The sequence below is a fragment of the Pezoporus flaviventris genome, unplaced genomic scaffold (genome assembly GCF_033815535.1).
Source record: "Pezoporus flaviventris isolate CSIRO_AGI_PZ_B2104156 unplaced genomic scaffold, CSIRO_AGI_Pfla_v1 ptg000022l, whole genome shotgun sequence".
NCBI lineage: Eukaryota > Metazoa > Chordata > Aves > Psittaciformes > Psittacidae > Pezoporus > Pezoporus flaviventris.
This window is the reverse complement of record NW_026892570.1, coordinates 5,868,005-5,889,527: the sequence shown is the minus strand read 5'-3', so window position 1 is coordinate 5,889,527 and position 21,523 is coordinate 5,868,005. Positions and strand designations below refer to the sequence as shown.

The following is a 21,523-nucleotide window of genomic DNA, read 5'->3' as shown; positions in this document are numbered from 1 at the left end:
TGCTTGATTTGATAAAACTTTATTTTATCCCAACAATATTTTCTAATTAATGAGTAAGTTGAACTCTGGATTTTAAATATCTAATTCCCTTTCATATTATGCACATACAATGCTTACGTAATGTTTCGTATAGGAAACTAAAAAATGATAGAAAACACTTCACTCCTGAGGTTTTTGAGCCTGCATTATAGTTAGCGATACATATTTTTATCACAAGGTGGTTTGGATGTTCTTGTTACCTCAGTTTAATCTTTTTCTTAAGACATCCTAATCTAGCAGATACTTCAGTGTGATGAGGCAGTCATCAGAAGCAGTGCATGCTGCAGAGAAAACAAACAGTTAAATATCCAACATTTTATATAATCCGTAAGTGCAAGTGAGCAGACTCTTGGCTGCTCTGATAATACCTCATCACTGCAACAGGAGTAGAGTAGTTGGGGAAAATGCCTCTATGCTATTTTGCAACATTTTTCCAAAACACATTAGCCCAATTTTCACTCTTAACCTAATTGTATTGAGGAGTGAATTGTACATTGGTATTTAAAAATGTTTTGGTAGCCACTGTAAAGATCACAAGTTTATTCATGGGTTCTAGGATAAATTGGAGGTGGAAATTAATGAGACTAAGATCCCATTTTATTTGCACAAAACCTGAAATCTTACTTTCCTTAGGAGTCTGCTTTGAATAATTAGTAATTCCAGAGCTTTTACTTAAAGTAGAACTGTGTCCTGTAGCTGCACCAGCTACTAAGAAGGAGAAAAATTGACTGCTACTGCTAAACCCAGGACAAACTGTCATAGTAAATAAACTGTTTTCCATTTTCAAAATAGAGCATTAGTGAGCATTAGCTGGTGAATAAATAGAAAGCTCTGACATGGTACATACATTCAGAAATGTTGGGCTTGTTTTTTTGTGGGTTTTTTGTTTGGTTGGTTTTGTTTTGGGTTTTTTTGTTTGATTGTTTGTTTTTTCCTTAGTGGGAAAGATAATGGTATCGTGTAAAATGTATGGTAATCTGCGACAACATTTATTTTTTAGAATTTCACAGAAAATATCTTGATAGAGTTCCAGGATCTGAGGTCTTAGGAAGGTTTTGGTTTTGTTTTGACAGACTTGATGGTGATGGGATGAAGTAGATATATTAATGTGTGGAAAGATTATGATACAAAAATGTACATATTTATGAGAAGAAATCTAATAAAATGTGTATTTTTCATGAATGCATGCTTCATCCTTACCTTTTTGCAGTGAAAAAGCATTGCATTTTAATTGAAAAATATTAGTTACATTTGAATTCTTTTGTGTTTATTCCTATTACCTTTTTGCTATAGTAAGTTAAAAGCATTTCTCTCAGCAGACTAACGACTGTCATCTGTTAAAATAAAGGGCTGAATATAGTTGACTGTCTTTTCATTAAAGACAGACAAGAAAGGTATTCAGGAAAACTAGGTATGTTGCAGTAACTCAAATATACTCAGAGGAACACAGGTTAATTATTCATTTATTCTTCTGTCACTTTATTTTGTACATTTGCACTATGATTAATTGTGTTCTGTATCTTTTGTTTAACAGAAAACAGCGATGTAGATGAGGAGACAATGAAGGCAAATTCTCAGGGGTTTATTGGATGTCTCTCTTCAGTGCAGTTCAACCACATAGCTCCTTTGAAGGCTGCACTGCATCACAGCAGCTCAGCCCCCATCATCGTTAAGGGACGCCTCACTGAATCCAACTGTGGTACTTTAACTGGATCTGACTCAACATCAAGTGAAACAACCCATTCATTTGCAGGTAGTGTATGATTATCACTTGCTCTGATCTCTGTAGAGTACTCATGACCCGAATCACAGCTGTTGGTTTTGGTTTTTTCTTCCATATGGGTTAACATCTCAGGAGCAGTTTGAAAAATAATTCTTTTTTATATGTACTTACTTCCTGTTCTTCAGGTTTTCTCTATTCCTCTGAATGTTTTCACTTTTCTCTTTATCTCTGCAAAATATCATCTACATAACTGCTCTTTCCATGCTTACTGACACATACTAATGCCACTGTACCATAATGTACATGATCTGTAACCATGTAAGAATTACTTGAAAACCCTTCTTCTGTTTGTCTGCCACTTTCCATTTTTTTTTCTGTTGCAGATCACTCTGGACCAATAGACAAGGGAAAGCCCTTAGCTAATGCAATCAGAAGTGACTCTGCAATTATTGGAGGTAATAGGGGCCATAACACCACGGGAACTTTTTATTTCTAATAACTGTGAGTCTTTCAGTGCTGAAGTGAACTCAAATTAGTTTTCTGAGCATAAGAATACTAGTCAAGCTTAATTTTATTACAAGTGGTAGAGAAAAATCAAGCATTGCTTTTAAATGCAGTCAATAGCTCTCATATTTTCTTACTACATAAATTTTAAGCAATCAGTGTTTCTGTGCATTGGAAAACTTTGCTGAAAACAGAAGAACAGGTTTCCAACCTGCTTAATGGTCGTGTCTGTGACTTTAAAAAGTACTTGGATATGTTATGAAAAATAGCATATGTTTAAGAAAGAACAGTCTTTGCTCCTTGACTATGCAAAAAAAGCCCAACATTTTGCTTCTTGAATTGAACGGTCAAGTTCAAAATCTTTTCTTAACAGATTTGAGAAACACAGATTTTCCTTGAGAAAGTGGGATCTAACACTGCTTGGATCAATTCTTTGACAGACTGAGGCAAATTTCATTCTGGTTCATCATTTGGAAAGCAATGTACTCTTGGACAGACTATCACTTGCCCTGATTAACATCTTAAAAATAAAATGCTTGTTAAAATAATAAAAAAGTAAAAAATGATTACTAATGATTTGAAATATTCCAGTTTCTTACTATTTCTCTTGGCTGATTTTATCAGCTCAAACAGAATTATAACTGATCATCCACAAAATTATTTCAGAGCATTTATTTTTAACAGAGGAATAGTGGAAGAGCCATGTACAGTTCAGTTGTTCCTAACGAACGTAAATATGTTGACGACCCTTTATTTTTTTGTGCCTATCAGAACAAATATGACATACAGCTTAGGGCAGAGTTCTTAAGATTAAAGTACAGGACTGATAATCAGGATGTGCTTGTTCCATTACTGTGTCTTTCTGACTGATTGTCCTTACGCCAAGATCTATCTCTATTGTAGTGGGGAAGGCTACCAGTTCTGTCTCTTTAATAGAAATGAAGTGTACTCCAAGTGAGCCTTATTTGGGAGAGTTTGGGACTGGGAACCCCAGGAGAATTTCAGTTCTTGCCACTGGTATTGGAGCAAGTGTATGGCTGTGTCAGCTCAGTTTTTTTCTCTCAAGAAATAGTATTGTCTCTTGTGACAATCTTCCCCTCTGAGAATTTCTGGTGATATTTCTTCTCTTGGGATGAGGCCAGGGAAGGAAACTTGTTTTCATTCATTTTTGCAGTATAATTCACTGTTTCAATTTCCATTAGTTACTTCAACCGAAAGATGGCAGTGGGAGGGAAAGGTCATACCCTCCATCTTTTAAATACCAAATAGGTTTCCTTTCTAAGGGTTTTAAAAGCTTCAGCAAAAAAAATTACATAGTGGGATTTAGCAGAATAAAGCTTTCAAGGCTTCTCATTGAAAATAAAAGCAATTATTTCTTTGGAAGGTGGAGTTAAGGACCTGCAGTCACTTGTGTGTCTGCCATTTGAATAATGATACCTGTTATGGTCAGTGCCTGCCAACAGCCCACTGCATGGTCAGTGACCTTTAACACAGTAGCTTTACAGATACTAAAATAAGAGGTAATAAAACTAGAAGCTTCCTTGCTTGTAAAGTGACAATTAAGCCTGTATTATACACACAAACTTTGAGAATTTTACCACTGAGTTCAGTGAGGTCAGAATTTAAAAATACAGCTTCTGAGTTCGTCTACATGTATAGCTATCAAAACATATTTTGTTATTTCAAAAGATAGATATTATTTTATGTAAGTATCTGTACATAAATATCACTTAAGTAAAAGACCGCTTTATGTAGTAGGTAATTTACTGTGGGTGGAGAGTTTTAAGTACTAACAACAAAGGCATTTTTTAAATTCAAGCTACAACAGTTACAGTCTTTTTAACATAATAATAACATCACAATTTTATTTTTATTAAACACATTTGGGATTATGAGCTCACAATTTTTCTACTGCCTAACTATGGTTGTTTAAAAGTCAAAATAAAGCAAGCTTATGCAGTACAACACAGTGAAAGTTTAGTGTAACTACCCTTAAATGAATATAACTGAGAATTCAGCTACCTTGAACAAGGCAAATTTATAGACAAGCCCTTACTGGATGTATGCGCTATGACAATGAAACAAAGGAATGACTATTTTCTTTAATCTACAAAAGAAAACATTTACTCAGATCATAGAGTGTGTTCCAGAGAAGAAGATATTACATACAAAATACTTATGTTCCTACCATTAAGAATGGTTGCTCATATTAGGGAACAACAAAAAATGACATGCCAAATTTTGGATGGTCTGTTTTTACTCACAGGGATTTTATTTTTCTTGTATTAGTGGCTGGGTTATACAGCAGATTGTTCCTTCATCTAGTACAGCTGAGCCACTGCATTACAACAGTTTCCCAGAGTGTTTAGTGCTTTTTTCCTGCCTGCAGCTTAGTTTTGGTTTTTGTGTCTTTGAAAAGCACATTCTGCTTTCTTCTGGTTTATTTGTAACCTCTGATTCATGAACTTGAGGGCCTGAGACCATGTGAGATGAATGAGGAAGTGAGGAGATGGGCTGGAAGTCCATAAGGTCATTTTTATCACTGTGGGGAAGTATTACTTTTCTTACTGTCCCTAATATGCTCTGCTAGGAGCAGCATGCCCTGGTAACAGTTCAATAAATCTTAAATATTGACCTATAAAACTAAATTCCTGTTCCATTTACTCTCTTATGTGTTGAGAATGTGGCACATATGGTGCCTGATGAAACCCTTATATAAAGCTTGTTCTCCTACTCCTTGATTTTCTGACTGATCAGCTAGAATACCATAATGCAGGTGGATGTACTGGTGATGATTTTACCCTACCAGATGGGGCTATTAAAGCTGTTGGAGAAGGAAGCTTACTCACTGCCATCTGTGTAGGAAGGGACCTTGTTTACTTAGGAACCCAAGATCATGTAGCCATGCAAAGGAGTAGAACACCTAGGATGTCAAAAGAAGTGCAGCAAAGCTGAAAGAGAGGGAAGGAGTCAAGCCTGTATCATTTCACCCTGAACATGAAGTGAGCCTTAATTTTAGTAATTTAGTATTTTAACCACTGTCTATTCATTGCAATAATGCAGTTACAAAAATGTGTGCCTTTGCTAATGTAGATCACAAAAACCTCTTTATCCCATTATGATGTACTAAAAGTAGTTGGAATTTTCTTACCTGAGGCAGAATAAACATTAGAATTTCAGTCCTATTTGAACTGATGATAGGTGGTTATAAGCACTGGCCAATTTCCACTGGGGTCCCTATGATGTTTTACATCTGGGTCCCCCCAGTTTTGGAATTTCTTTCACAGATTCTCCTCATTAACTACATTTTCCAGTCAGAACCAGTCACTGTGGTCTGAAATAATTTGTGTGGAGTACTGGGTATGAATGAGCCTAATTCTGTAAAACTATTTTTACTGGCAAGGGACTGAGGCTTAGACTTTGTGGTGTACACTGCAAGAGCTAATAGAAAATCTGGTTTGGCATTCCAGATTGGTACTTTTGTCCTTACCCTGTTCTGCTCTGTTTCTGCTCTCCAGATTCCTTTACCAGACCTTGAGCAGTGATTGATAAGAGAGATGATTGGCAGGTGACAGCTTGATGATAGGACACATGATCCCTTCCTTCCTGATGCCATGTGGTGTGAGAAAGGGTCCTGAGAAAAGGGAGAGTACTTTGTCCATTAATCACAGGATATGGAGAAGGGAGAAAGTCATAGTAGTGCCTTTTTAGTCCCATTGTCCAGCAGCTCCTCAAATCTGCAGATTTCAAAACAATCACCATAAAGCTTATACTACAGTGCTGTTTCTCATTTGAAAGCAGCTATGCCTTCTTATTCTTCAGGCTTTACTGCAATCCCCTCCATTTTGTGATGGAGTCATTCCTTCTTTGTCATTATTTGTTGATCCTTTCTCTTGACTTTTTTCTCTTTTCTTCTCCTAGGTGTGATAGCAGTCGTGATATTCATCCTACTTTGCATCACTGCCATAGCCATACACATTTATAAAAAAAAAGGTATATACTCAAAAAATGAGGCAAAAGGATCTGAAAATGAAGACAGTACTGAATCTGCACTGAAAAGTGAGCTTAGCATGCAAAATACAGCCAGCGAAAATCAAAAGGAATACTTCTTCTGATTGGCATTCATAATTTAATTTAATATAATAATATGACAGTATGACTTTCTTGCTAAGCCAGGGGCTCTCAGTGGACAGAAAAAGCTCTTGCACTCTACAGTAAATGCAATGGATTTGAGACTTACTATATTGCATATGTTTGGTCTCAGTGTTTGCTGTAGGGGACCTCTTTAAATTACATGCATTCCTTAGCTATTATACCGTAAATGCATTTTATGTAACAGTGAATTAGATATTGTAACCAATTTCATTGTTGGTAGTTTCCGACTGTTCTGGTGTTACCTTCTACAACTGAAATTTAATGTACACACTGAATATGATTTTTGAATGGGAAAATTGTTGTGAAGTTATTCTTTTATTTAAAATTTTATTCTGAAATTTTGTTCAAGGTGAAAGGTGGATTTGAATAATTTGTGGTACTAAAGAAATTCTGCCGTGTTGCATTGTAGTGATCCCTCTTACTTCCTCGAATGGAAAATGCCTTTTGAACTGCTGTTGGCTAGTGTCAGCATCTGCTTGGAGTCTGGTGTCCAAAGCAAACTGTACTTCTTTCTGTTGGGATGTAACCAATGTCATCACTATCCTTTCTCTTCGGCAAGCCTAGCAGGACTTAAAACTGAAATGTGTACAGGGTGTTGAAATGCTGTAAAATCTCCTTTGTAATAGGTTTTCGCTTACGGTCAAGTGATGGCACCAAGAGACTCTTCTAGGCATTTTAAATAAAATTGGGATCACAAAAAACAAACCACTTTCCTGGAAAGATAAAATAATATGTTAAGCATGGTTAAATTAACATGATAATCCAAAAGATGGTCAAGATTATTGTCCCTGGTAATCACGAATGTTTCTTTAGTCAAGAAGTGCTTTGTGCACTAGATGTATTCTCTGAAAACGTTGTATCTATTATCAGCTCCAGATCTCAAGATTAAGTTGTTCTAAATTATAGAAATTATTTATGATTACTATGGCAATAGAAGTAGGGAATTTAAAGTCTAATACAGAGGCTGCTACTTGAATACTTTTGTTCTTCACCCTTTATAGTACCTACTATACCCCTGCAAGATAAGATCTGATTATGCCATTCAAAATTAAGCAGGTGCTTATTATACTGAGTAAATAAGAGCTGTCTATGATATTGTATAAACAAATTATCAGATATAAAGGGTAGGTTTAAGTTGTTTAAACAGAGTTTTTTGTAAGGTCACTTTAAACACCACAAGGTATCTGAAATACCTATGTGGCCTGGTAGGAATGCTGCAAGTTCTACAGAAGCTATGTGTCTCTTGGTATGTGACATCTGGGAATCGAGTAGAATACCCCAAGGCATTGAAAATGGCACTAGATACCGATATTTATGTATCTGACACACAGACAAAGGATTTCTTTTTCCTATACTGAAGACTATGTGCCTAGAGCTTGGATCTGAGAAAATAATCAGGAATTCTGTGCCCTTGTAGACTTGAGTTTAAAATTTAAACAGCTTTCAGAATTGATTTATATCTGCTCCCATTGAAAGCGATGGTAACAGTCATCATTCTTCTCCTCTTTCAGTGAGGAAAATCAAAGCTAGACCCTAGACTGTGAATATTAGAAAATGTTTATCATAGATGCCCAAGAACATTAAAAAACATGGAAACATGACATGGTGTGTCAAAACCTTTAATATGTACATTTATTTACATAAACAGTAGTTGTAAATATAAATGTCCAGCAGATACCTTCTTTTAAAGCTTATTTTCTTCCATCATTCTTTATCTTCTATTTTCAGAATTCTTCATTTCCTTTTCTGCTTCCTACTGTACAGCTTTTCTTCATTTTTATGAACGTATTCCCTTTTTTTGGTACCTAGAAGATCTGCAGTCAGAAATTGTTCAGATTAATATGCAGTGCTTTCTTATTCTTCCCATATTTGCAATTCTGTGTGTGTCTCTGGTATATGAATAAGGCTGGGGACCGAGGATCAAGAACAGGCTAGCCATGTCATACATACATGCTAGTGTGTTTGCTGATGCAGTTTGGTCCATGATAATAGGTCACCTTTAGAAAAAAGAGAATATGGTGAAAGAATGATACTGGACTGTTCCTGGCAAGTGATATGCATGAGAATACCTATTTTGTGGATGGGGAGTGGAGGAGATGAAAGCCTCACACAGGTCATGAGAAGAACTTAGTTAAGTTTGCTACTTTGGGTGCTCTCAGTCTACCTAGTTACTTAGAATTGAAAATTATGAATCCTTCTTTTCAAGGGTCTGACCCAAATTGCTTTGAATTAAAGAGGAGTTCTTCCATGGACTTCTCTGTAACTTAAACTGCCTGCTTCCCTTCCCACGACAGATATGTCAGTGTCCACCTTTTTATGTCACATCAACAAATCTCTCAGCAGTGATGAGTCCTAGTCAACTCCGTTTTTATCAGTGTGAGATTTCATAACCATGGGGAACAAAACTCATATGAAAATTTTGATTATAATACATTAGATCACCAAAATGAATATTTTGAGTGATTGATAAAAGACAGACTATTCACACAGGAATTAAGTTTTTTTCTTGCTTTTACTTCTATTTCCTGTTTTATTTTTATTTTGTGTCATCTTGGAGGAAAAAGTGTCTTCCCTTAGTTTGTTTTCTTCCAACTGAATAATTATTTTCTTTCCATATTTATCAGAAATTTAAAAAACAACAGGAAGGGTAAAGCTAAGCAAAACCCCTATTTCACAGCCTAATTAGATAAGAGGGGGAGCCTATAAATACTTGCGTAAATTGCACATTATTTCATTCAAAGACCTTTTTCAGGCATTTTATTATGTGAAGGAGTCTAAAGGGAAAACCAGAAATAGATTCTGTTCAATGCACATCTATCTGCAGATTTGTAGCATACAATAATTATGTCTCTCTGAAGATGCAAATGCCCATTTTCATACATAGGAAAAGTGATCATGTATTTGTCACCTGAATTCAAAAGATACAAGTTCACAGTCAACGAAGCAGAATTTTCCATCACTTGCTGCATTTCTATGGCTACAAAAAAATGGTGGCACCGAAGTGTAATGAGGCGTTATACAACATTGTGCTGTTCCTTTTTTGATTCTCTGTTCCAGTGTGTGACCTTTCACCTCTCTGTTAATAAACACTTTTTAAAATAAAGTGAGGAAAATATTTTTTAAGAATTTGTATTAAAAGGTTTAAAACTGACAACAATAGAATGATTTTTTTTTTAACAGTAAAAATATTTAGAAGTGCACAGAATAAATTGGTGAGTGTGGTTATTTATAGATATTAGTGAGTGTTAATGTAACCAATTTACTAAGGATTGACATATTTTCCACGGCAAAGAAAGATATTTTTTTCTCAAGTACATTAGAAAATAAATAACATTTATGCTGGTACCTTGTTAAAATTTTGTGTGGGTGCTAGCTAAAAAGGGCTTATAATTATATAGTCAATATTTAGTGAATAAATATGATTTAGTTATGTTTTAGGAAAACATTTTCAAGTACATCCACTGTTTAGATGAGGAATAAGCTAACTGCACAACTTAACATGAAATCTAATAAAAGTCAAAATAAATTTACAACACTATTATTCATGGCAATGACATAGAAAGAAGAAAGTGTGTAAATGACAAAACAGACAGAATACCTAGAGGATTTAGATGTGTAGAGTAGGGCACACAGATTTAGATTTAGATGCCTGGAAGCCTGCTGCACCCGTGTCAGATAAAATCAGAAGATGCAACTATTGCAAGTCAGTAAAGGATTGATAAGAAAATACCCTTTTGAAATAGAATTAATTACTTTGAGAAATAATTGTAACAGTTTGTCTTCAAGAAAGAGTTGTAGCTGTATAAACTACGGGGTGCCACAGGGGAAATGTTCTTTGTAATAAAAATGTATTTGCTAAGTCAGAAAACGTACTGCTGAAAAAGCATGTGCCCTCTTGGGTGCATGCTCTGGTGTGAGCATGCAAAAATGCCACATAATTTCATCAAATCAAGCATCTAATTCTACAGCCAAAAGTATAATGAATCCACAGTGTTTCTGAGCATTTAATGATTTTGTGAATTATCATGAAGGAATAAAAATGAAAAATCATACAGAAATCAGAGCTTAATGAAAAGGTGCAGTAATGAAGGTACTGAAGTAATTTCAGTGCTTTATTTTTTTTTTTTTAAGTACACACTAGAAGATGCCTAAAAGAATAAGGAAAAGAAAAGAATTTCCCTTTAAATTTATTCTTTTTTGAACCTTATCTTGGTGCTTTTTGGTGGAAAGGAAAGGTTTAATGTGTTTGTTTACAAAAAGTGCTAAAGCTGCTATTATGAGAAACCATAATAAAAATCCAAAGGTGCTTATAGACTGTGCTTTGCTAAGAAGCCATTCTCATCCTCGTTTTTAAAGGACTGTCTGAAAAGTAATTTTTGACAATAAGAGGCACTGTTCTTTGAATATGTTGTCTAAACTTCTTAATCTGTGCTCTTACAATTGTTAAGAAAGGAATCAGACATCACAACTGCATTGCTGGGAGGTGGATGCCTTTCCTTCAAACTGTAACATTTAGTTTCATAGCTATGATGAAATTCTGATGTTGTTACCATTTGGTATAAATAGCACTGAATAAATCATGAATAAATTCCTTATTAAACACCATGGTAAATCCACAGTAAAAATCCCCATAAGCATGTGAGCAAATGTGCATGCGCACACACACATGTATATAAATGAGCTATGTAGTCAGAGGTAAGATTCTTGGGACTTTACCATTTCTTTTGTATTATGTCAAGTACTGAAAACCATCCATAGTTCAGAAATACCACTCTCCCTAATGTTGAAAAAATATCCAATTCATTTCACAAAATACTTAGATTTTCACAAGACTTTTTCCAGTTAAAAACAAAAAAAGGGCTTACAGCTTGTAGTTTCTTCCAGAAAAGTAGGTAGAGAAGATGTAGACAACCACGCTGGTAAGTTCTCTCTGCCTTTTTATTTTTTTATTTTTTTATTTTATTTTAATTCCTTCATTTACATCCAGGACTTGAGGAATCATTTGATTAACAGAGAAATAAATTGTTATTCACACATGCAAAGTCACTACATCATATTCATCATATTTTATATGCTGTCCAATATATGTCTTGGAAATACACTAATCACTTAATAATTTTTTAATCAGGTATGATGTCATTTACCAATTCACTTAAGGTGTATTTCTGCGAGTCAGTTAACTAACTTTTAGGAAGCATCAGAATTCGTGCTTTCAGATTAGATGAGGCAGTGGGTACCGATGAAAGATTCCTAAATCTGCAAAAGAGAAACAGCTACTCAAAATCCTTCTTAAGTACGAGAAATTTAAAGATGTTAATCAGATTTCACAAGTATGTATCTGTCATCAAAACCTAGTGATAATCGCATGAAAAGAATTATTAAAATAATAAATATATTATTCAGCAAACCAGCAGGTACCAGATATAACTTGGTATTATTTGTATGTTACACTTTTTAATACAACATAGTCTTTGGAATCTTGTTAGAGCTGTGAACTGATGATTCTATGTTCTGAAAATCAAAAGTACATTGCAAGCAATTTATAAGGCTGATGCTAACTTAACTGAAAGCAGCCATCACAAAATCTCAGTTAAAAAAGTAAAGGTTGCAAATACATCCCTCCCTCCATAACGTAAGTTCAGTAACGGATGCCTTATAAATTAATTCAGTAATTAACAGTTTTTCAGCACAGTTCTCCAATAACAGAAGTGTGTGAATTGAGCTCTGAGGAGCCCTAGAATACCTATAGCACCCTTAAGTGTATGGCCTTAAAAACAGCCATTAACCTTTACACTCTGTAAATACAATAGGGTTAAAACACTGAAGTTTTGACTAGCCTGCTATATTAATATTTGTGAAGCCCTTTGAAGATTAAAGCCTTTATATAAATGGTCAGCGTGATAATATAAATGTGATTCTACCTTTTATTTATCAAATAGTGTTATGGTAAGTAACATTAATTATCTGTATTTATTTTCATACATTTATTTCAAGAGATATTCCTTTTTCTTTCAGTCAGAAATAATAGAATTTTCCTGTTCATTTATGCATAGAGTTACACATGAATAAAGAGGAGAAAAACAGACCTTGAACTATTTGGTGTCCAAGACTGCATGTCTTCTTTAACCACCAAAATAGAGCCCAGAACATTTTCATCTAACTAGGTGGATAACAGTTGAAGTAAACAAGATAGGTGTCATGTAGACAAACACAAAACATGGATCATAACAACACATCTACAGTTTTATAAAATGTTTTCTGCTAATTTATTAGCTCAAAGGAAACATCATTTATATATTTTAAATGTAATTCCTAGTTTTTCCTTAATAGCTTCAGCTGCTTTATTAACCTATTTTTTGATAATTTTAATTACCACAAAGTTACTTTTCTAACACCAGTAACTGCGAGGCTTATAATATTTTATTTTTACTAGATAGATAGTATAAATTAAATAATTTTCTAACACATTTAAATCTATTTCACATATAAATACTCCTTATCTAGCTAAAATAATATTATGCATTTATTTAACATGCATGTTTTATACAAAGCAGCAAATCTAAAAGTAAGCATATACTAGTTTGGGTTGTTTTTTGTTTGGGATCAGGTTTGGTGGTGTGTCATTCTTCCCTCCCCCCCATGGTAATCAAACAGGAGGTTGTTACTTTTAGATTAATCACATATTGGTTGTGAACAAATTATTTTAAAAGGCTGCTACAGGATGCTAGTACTTAATTTTAAAAACTGTGGACACTCTTACTAAGAAAACACTCAGAATTTTTCAGTAGTTGCAGCCCTTACATACAGCCTTTTTCTTTTCCAATTAAAAATATTAGCAAATACTCCTTATGTGGTGTAACCTTTTTTTCTTCCACTACATTCAGTGGCACTAGAAATATCTCAAAAAAGAGTAACCACTCAGTCATGATCTCCTCACCATGAAAAATGTTCAAAAATTTACCTACAAAATAATCTGTTATTTACAGATAGGGTCAAGCAGTCCTTTAGCGGTTACTGTGTTTTACTACAAACATTCAGGGCCTTCTTCTCCCAATGAAATTAATATTTAAATGGTTGGTTTGGTGTAGTGGCCTGTAAATCAGTAACTCATATTTCTCATATTTGGATTATTGGTGCTTTGTTGCTATGATTTTGTCTCTTTGATGTTCAAGTTCATATGTGCATGCCTGATTGTCCTGGGTTCAGCAGTAGCAGTCATGTTTCTCCTTCTTGGTAGCTGGTGCAGTGCAGTGTTTTGACTTTCGGCTCGGGAACAGAGCTGATAACAATGATGTTTTGGTTTGGCCAAGGACTTTGTGAGCCTCATGTTCTGCCAGGGAGGAGGGGACACCAGGAGGAAGCAGAGACAGGACACCTGACCCAAACTGACCAAAGAGGTATTCCGTACCACAGCACGTCATGCCCAGGATGTAACTGGGAGTGAGCCGGAAGGGCTGGGAGACTGCAGGGTTGGAGGAGGTATCGGTCAGTGCTTGGTCGGGCTGAGGGGGGGCGAGTTATCGGCCAGCTAGTGCTGAGGTGTTGTATTCTCTTCCCTTGTTATTTCCTTTATCATTATTATCGGTGGTAGCAGTAGTGATTTGTGTTATACCTTAGTTACTAAACTGTTCTTATCTCAACCTGTGGGAGTTGCATTCTTTTCGATTCTCCTCTCTGTCCCTCTGGGAGCAGGGGGAGGGCAAGAAAGGGGGGGGAAGTGAGCGAACGAATTACCTGACTGGGTTTAAACCACGACAGTTCTTTTTTGGCCCCCAACGTGGGGCACGAAGGGTTGAGATAACGACAGATCTGACTGGATTAATAGTCACTCGTCACAATGCTGATTTATTGGCTCTCAGAGTTGTTCTTGTTGATCTCACAGCTTCAGAATGTTGTAACTTACGTAGAACCGGTATTTGCTGTGTTAGTGTTTATCAAGTGTGGGGCCTGGGCTAAGGTTCTTGTCTCACTGTGCTTCATGGCAATGGGCTTGTAATACGGGCGGGCTCCAGCAGCAGGGCGGGACGGACGTGGCCGTGGACTTGTACCTGGCCGTCCGGCTGCTCTTCACCGTCCTGGCCCTCACCCTGCTCTCCATCTTCGTGAGGCTGCGGGGAGCTTAGGGGGAGCGGCCCCGGGAGCCGGCGGCAGCCGAACCGGTCCGGGAGAGCGGCCCCGGGGACCAAGCGGCGGCGGGAGCGGGGCCGGAGGCCGCGAGGGGACGGCTGCCGGTGGAGGAGGTCGGGGCGGTCGAGGAGCGGAAGGAGGCGGCTGCCGAGCAGCGGGAGAAGGCGGCGGAGGAGCCGAGCCCCGCGGAAGAGCCGAGCCCCGCGGAGGAGCCGAGCCCCGCTGCCGAGCCCAGCTCCGCCACGGCCGAGAGCATCCCCCGGCAGCCGCCCGTCGAGCCCCAGGAGGACGCAGGAGACCAGGCAGCATTTCCCAGCAAGGCAGAGGAGGAAGAGCTGGACTCGGAAAAGAGAAGCTGTTGGTGGGAGAGCCGGCAAGCACAGCAGCTACACCAGCCCCAGTGACAAGTACAGCAGCGTCGTTTGAGAGTTCTGAAGGTTTTGAATGGCCTTTGGGTATCCTTGGGACCTGCCTGCTGATTGTGATGGGGATCAGCATGTTGGCACACACACAGGCTGTGTTCTACCCACAGCCATTTTGTCTGATCTCAAAAGTTAAGCAGAGTCAGGTTTGGGTCTTGTCTGGGGTTAGACGAGGATATAGGGGGACCAAGAGGTTTTCCCCAAGGCTGGACAGTCATGAGTGGCAGGGTGTGTGGGACAGTATGGGCAAGTATCTAGTCCACTGGGCCCCTCCAGTGCTTTGGAAGCATCGGAGATGGAAGGCAGCTGTATGGAGTCCCCAGCAAGAAGCTGCAGAAACTGCTTAAGGGGACAGTGAATTATTTTAAGCCTGGTGGGCCCATGGCACTTCAGCCATCAGAGCAGAGATGCAACATAGAGATGGACTCCTGATAGAGGGGTGGACTTAGCAATGGACACTATTGCCCAGGTTATTCATGAGTGTGAACACTGCACACAGTCTCTCCTGCTCTGAAAGACTGTTACAAGAGATGGAGCCTGACATCATGGACCAGATGGATTCAGCAGCTTTATAGCTACTGGTCCATGCACTTAGATAGGAGTGATGGTATACTGAAAATGTGGGATCTGAGCATGACGTGAATGGTATGGAATAAGGGGTGGATAATGTCCTGGGTTCAGCAGTAGCAGTCATGTTTCTCCTTCTTGGTAGCTGGTGCAGTGCAGTGTTTTGACTTTCAGCCCGGGAACAGAACTGATAGCGATGTTTTTGTTTGGCCAAGGACTTTGTGAGCCTCATGCTCTGCCAGGGAGGAGGGGACGCCAGGAGGAAGCAGAGACAGGACACCTGACCCAAACTGACCAAAGAGGTATTCCGTACCACAGCACGTCATGCCCAGGATGTAACAGGGAGTTAGCCGGAAGGGCTGGGAGACTGCAAGGGTTGGAGGAGGTATCGGTCAGTGCTTGGTCGGGCTGAGGGGGGCGAGTTATCGGCCAGCTAGTGCTGAGGTGTTGTATTCTCTTCCCTTGTTATTTCCTTTATCATTATTATCGGTGGTAGCAGTAGTGATTTGTGTTATACCTTAGTTACTAAAACTGTTCTTATCTCAACCTGTGGGAGTTGCATTCTTTTCGATTCTCCTCTCTGTCCTCTGGGAGCAGGGGGAGGGCAAGAAAGGGGGGGAAGTGAGCAAACTAATTACCTGACTGGGTTTAAACCACGACACTGATTCAAAGTCATTCTTCATTAACTTATTCATAAACATAAAAGTGACATTCTTCAGGTATCTTACAGACAAATCCTACTCGAAACTAGCAGTTAAGTATATAATGGGTTTTTAAAAATGTGTCATATATTCTTTACATTGCACATTGATAAAGTTCATTAATTTTTACAGAGCATACTGTGATGGATTTATGATTTATTCCCAGAACACATAGTGGGAATGAAAAGGCAAAATTCCTAGAAAAGGAGAAGGCTATAAACCCAGAATTTTCTTTGTTGATAAAAGTGTTTTTAAAGAAGTCCTGAAAAACTGTTTTTATGATACTCTTGTGCAGCTACTTTTCAATTCATACAAAGTGTTTATTTTGGAATCATGTTATCAAGCACATCTCCTTTCAATTATTTCTTTTGTAAAAACAAGCTAACAGTAATTTTAATTTCAAGCTGATGTCTAGCTGGCAGTTTTCCTTGATAAAATATTTCAATCTATAAATTAAGCTCAGCATGAAATATCTAGTATTTACCATCTCTCTGCAAAATAATAATAATTAACAGTCCCCTGAAATAGTAAGATCTTTGAATGTCTAGAGTTGCCTTGACAGTCTTATTTTATAATTAAAAGTAAATCTATTTAGTTAGGAGAACATTAGCAAACTCTTCTTATTCAGTACTCTGGAATGGTTAAGTGCTACACTTGAGAAGTGAAATGTTTTTAAAATGAGTCAAATAATGCTGTCCTGGGTTCAGCAGTAGCAGTCATGTTTGGGTTTTTTTTCCTTTGTGCTAGCTGGTGCAGTGCTGTGTTTTGACTTCCAACCTGAGAACAGTGTTGGTGAAGTCAATGTTTTCAGTTGTTGCTAAGTGATGTTTACCCTGACCAAGGACTTTGTGAGGCTCATGCTCTGCCAGGGAGGAGGGGAAGCTGGGAGGAAGCAGAGATGGGGCGCCTGACCCGGGCTAGCCAGGGAGATATTCCATACCCACAGCACGTCATGGCCGGGAAGGGGGTGACTGGGAGTTACCCGGAAGGACACGGGCTTCCGGGTGGAACTCGTCTTCTTGGCCGGTGGTATCGTATTCTCTTCCCTTGTTATTTTCCCTTATCATTGTTGTAGTTGATAGTTGCGGTGGTGATTTGTGTACATTGGTTGCTGGACTGTTCTTGTCTCAACCCGTGGGAGTTGCACTCTTTCGATCCTCCTCCCCGTTCCTCCGGGAGTGGGGGAGAACCCCGGTGGGGGGGACACGGACCTCGATTGTTGTCAGCTTGGCACCACTCACTGGGAGTGAGTGAACAAGTTACCTGACTGGGTTAAACCACGACAGTTCTTTTTGTGGGGGTGGTGTAGCTGCTGTACTTGGAGCTGGGGTAACCGCGCTGTCTGTTGCAGTTGAAGTTTGAGCAGCTGCTGTACTTGCCACTGGGGTAGCTGCTCTGTTCATTGAGGCCAAAGTTTGAGTAGCGACTGTACTTGTTGCTGGGGGTGGTGCAGCTGCTGTGCTTGGAGCTGGGGTAACCGCGCTGTCTGTTGCAGTTGAAGTTTGAGCAGCTGCTGTACTTGCTGCTGGGGTAGCTGCGCAGGTCATTGCAGCCAAAGTTTGAGTAGCGACTGTCGCTTTGCCCTCAAATCCGCCGACATTCTTTTCCTTTTGAAGGTGCTGGATAGTGTTGAACAAGGCCCTGTAAGCATAGGCCAAGCCCCAGCACGTTGCCGTGATTTGTCCATCTCTGGTATGGCCAGAATGACCACACACCTCATTTAAGTGTTTTACTAATTCTTCTGGATTTTGCAGTTGTTCGGTAGTGAAATTCCAAAGTACTGGAGGGGCCCACTGACCTAGATACTTGCCCATACTATCCCACACACCCTGCCACTCATGGCTGTCCAGCCTCAGGGAAAATCTCTCGGTCCTCCTACATCGTCGTTTGACCCCAGACAAGACCCAAACCTGAATCTGCTTAACTCTTGAAATCAGCAGTGGGCAAAACACACTCTGTATGCGTGTTAGCATGGTGATTCCCATCACCATCAGCAAACAAGTCTCAACAGCATTAAAATGCCATACAAAAAATTCAAACTCTCAAATGTAAATGGTCTGGGGGACGACTGGGAGGGTAAAAGAATGTCTCCTTCACAGGTTGAGCACCTGAGAAGGAGAAAAAAGATGTGTAATTGCTAAGCACCTCCATCAATATACCTCCCAAAGTATAAAGGTGGTGACCACACTGGGAACATAAGCCAGATCAGTTTCATGATCAATGATTCTATTGTATTACAAGTCATTACCATAAAGTACAATGGGACAAAAACCTTAGCCCAAGCCCCACACTTGAAAAACACTAATACAGCCAATACCAGATGGACGTAAGATACGATATACTGAAACTGTGAGATCAAGAGTAACAACCTTGAGAGCCAAGAAATCAGCATTGTGACGAGTGACTATCAATCCAGTCAGATCTGTTCTTATCTCAACCCCTCGTGCCCCACGTTGGGCGCCAAAAAGAACTGTCGTGGTTTAAACCCAGTCAGGTAACTTGTTCACTCACTCCCAGTGAGTGGTGCCGAGCTGACAACAATCGAGGTCCGTGTCCCCCCCCCCCACCGGGGTTCTCCCCCACTCCCGGAGGAACGGGGAGGAGGATCGAAAGAGACAAGAACAGTGCAGCAACCATGTACACAAATCACCACCGCTACTATTAACTACAACAATGATAAGGGAAAATAACAAGGGAAGAGAATACGATACCACCGGCCAAGAAAGCGAGTTCCACCCGGAAGCCCGTGTCCTTCCGGGTAACTCCCAGTCACCCCCCACCCCGGCCATGACGTGCTGTGGTATGGAATACCTCCCTGGCTAGCCCGAGTCAGGCGCCCCATATCTGCTTCCTCCCGGCTTCCCCTCCTCCCTGGCAGAGCATGAGCCTCACAAAGTCCTTGGTCAGGGTAAACATCACTTAGCAACAACTGAAAACATTGACTTCACCAACACTGTTCTCAGGTTGGAAGTCAAAACACAGCACTGCACCAGCTAGCACAAAGAAAAAAAAAACCAAACATGACTGCTACTGCTGAACCCAGGACAAATGCTTATTAAGGTAATAATGCTGCCCTTGTGCAGTACGTGCTTGCCCACTGTAACACCTACTAGTCATTAGATGAAGTCATTTCTGAATTACCAAATTCACCTTAGAGTTGTTTAGTGTGCTGCAATATTCTTAAAAAAAAGTATGTTTGCAGTAAACACATCTCATTGATTCACAATAGCCTTTTAGAACTCATTTTCCTTTTTTTTTTTCTTTACCACTGTAATGCTCATAATTATGTAACTAGTGGAGACTCTATAATTGTAATTACATATAAGGTTGCTGCAATAGAGGTTGCTTTTCCATTAGGTAGCTATTTTACCATCACTTTCCTTCTAATAGGTCAGGGTATTCCTTTCTTCCTCACTGTCAGCCAGCATGGCTGTCCTATTTCCATCTTGGTGAACTGTTCCCTCCAAATTGTTTGCATTTCAGTGCTCCTGTGCTGAATTCCGGGTAAAAAAAACCCTATCACCTATCAGGTCTCCCAAGGACAGGATAATCCATTCTGGCTAGCCAAACATCACCGGTAGCGTAGTGCTTCTTTGCAGTTCTAATTTCATCTGGAAGCTGGAAGGAAACATGAATACTGCTGTTTCTACAGGGCGCAATGGTGCAAGGCCCCCTGTGGCAGCCACATATGGATATACCTAGCCTGGAGACTTTTTCTTATTACATGCTCAATAAAATGAGTAAGAAAATCAAGGCTGGCAATTTCTGCTCAGGCCCCAGAAAGGAGGCACATGACCTGAAACGCTGTCAGTAGGGAGGCTCTGGTGCAGGCTGTGGCTGACCTGTTCTGCCCAGATTGCTGAGGGGCAAGGTGCAAAGGAGGAGCTGGTGCTGATGGTTCTTCTCCTGTGAGTGGAGAGAAAATCAGCAGCGTGACCTTTGGTATACTCTTTGAAGGCATTTCTAGGGAAAAAAAAAATACAAAAAAAAAAATATAGGAGCCACATACAGCAATTGAGCACAGCTCTGTTCCTGTAATGGACAGCCAGTAGTGGTAGGCCAATAAGGCATTACATCCTCTCCTGAGCATGTGATGCAGTAAGTACAGTGCATTTGCTGGGAAGTTATAGTTCTCTTACCAACCACAAATTTCCAGGCTGGGAAAATCTGTGTGTGATCTCTATTCATTATCTCTATTCATTGTGTTACATGCATTACAGCATAGCTTACTTACCTCCTGCTGAGAACTGAGACATTTCACTCAAAATTATTGGATCTTGTTCCAACAGAAAATGTCAGAGACTGCCTTGGCTCCACTCCATATACAGTGATGTGAGGCAAGAAAATAATACCTCATAATGCCTTAACAACAAGCTACTAGAGTCAGTCATTCTCCCTTGGACAGGATAAACAAGATTTTCTAAAGCACTTATGCTCATTTAAGTAGCAGGTGACTGTTCAACCAAATGGCTGAAATTAGAAGGGAGCTGTAAAGGTCATCTGGTCCAACACTGCTGCTCAAGCAGAGCCACCTGAAGACAGTCACCCAGGGCTGTGTGCAGATGGCTTTTGGATGTCTCAAAGGATAGAGACTCTGCAACTTCTTTGGGCAACCTCTGTCAGTGCTTTGTCATCCTCACAGTGGAAAAGTGCTTCCAGATGCTCACAAAGAACATGTATCAGTTTGTGCCCAATGCCTCTTGTTCTGTCACTGAGCAGAACTGGAAAAAGCCTCCTGTACACTCTCTCTGCAGGCATTTACATACATGGATGAGATGCCTCCAGAGTCTTCTTTTCTCCAGGCTGAACAATCCCAGCTCCCCCAGTCTTTTCTCATGGCAGAGATCTCCAGTCCCTTAATCATCTTTGTGGCCCTTTCCTGCACTCTTTAGTGCTGAGGGTAGGCGAAAGGATTACCTCCCTCAACCTGCTGGCAATGCTTTGCCTAATGCAGCTAGGATACCACTGATTTTCCCTCTATAAGGGCATGTTGTTGGATCATATTCAACTTGCTGTCCACCAGGATTCCCAGGCAATTTTCTGCAATGCTGTTTTCTAGCTGCACAGCCCCCAGCATATACTGGTTCATAGGGTTATACCTCCCCATGAATGGAGTTTGTATCCATAAAAAATAACACCATTACTATTATAAACATCATTCATCAGCCAAACATCTTCAGAAGGTGTAAAATTTACCTGATGGTACTTCTCCTTACTGCCCTTAGGGGCACGATCTAGTACTGATTTTTTTTTTTTTTAACTTAAAATGTGCAAAATTTCATTTT

General features: G+C 39.3%; 1 protein-coding gene across 1 annotated transcript in view; it reads left to right on the top strand.

The window, feature by feature from the left end:
- CNTNAP4 (contactin associated protein family member 4) overlaps positions 1-7,022 on the top strand; it is a 235,536-nt gene extending 228,514 nt beyond the window's left edge. The window contains exons 22-24 of the mRNA XM_061456355.1: positions 1,574-1,792; positions 2,146-2,217; positions 6,188-7,022. Coding sequence (XP_061312339.1) covers positions 1,574-1,792; positions 2,146-2,217; positions 6,188-6,381 — 485 coding nt within the window. The 3' untranslated portion in view covers positions 6,382-7,022. The remainder of the gene's footprint in view (positions 1-1,573; positions 1,793-2,145; positions 2,218-6,187) is intronic.
- Positions 7,023-21,523: the final 14,501 nt, after the last annotated feature.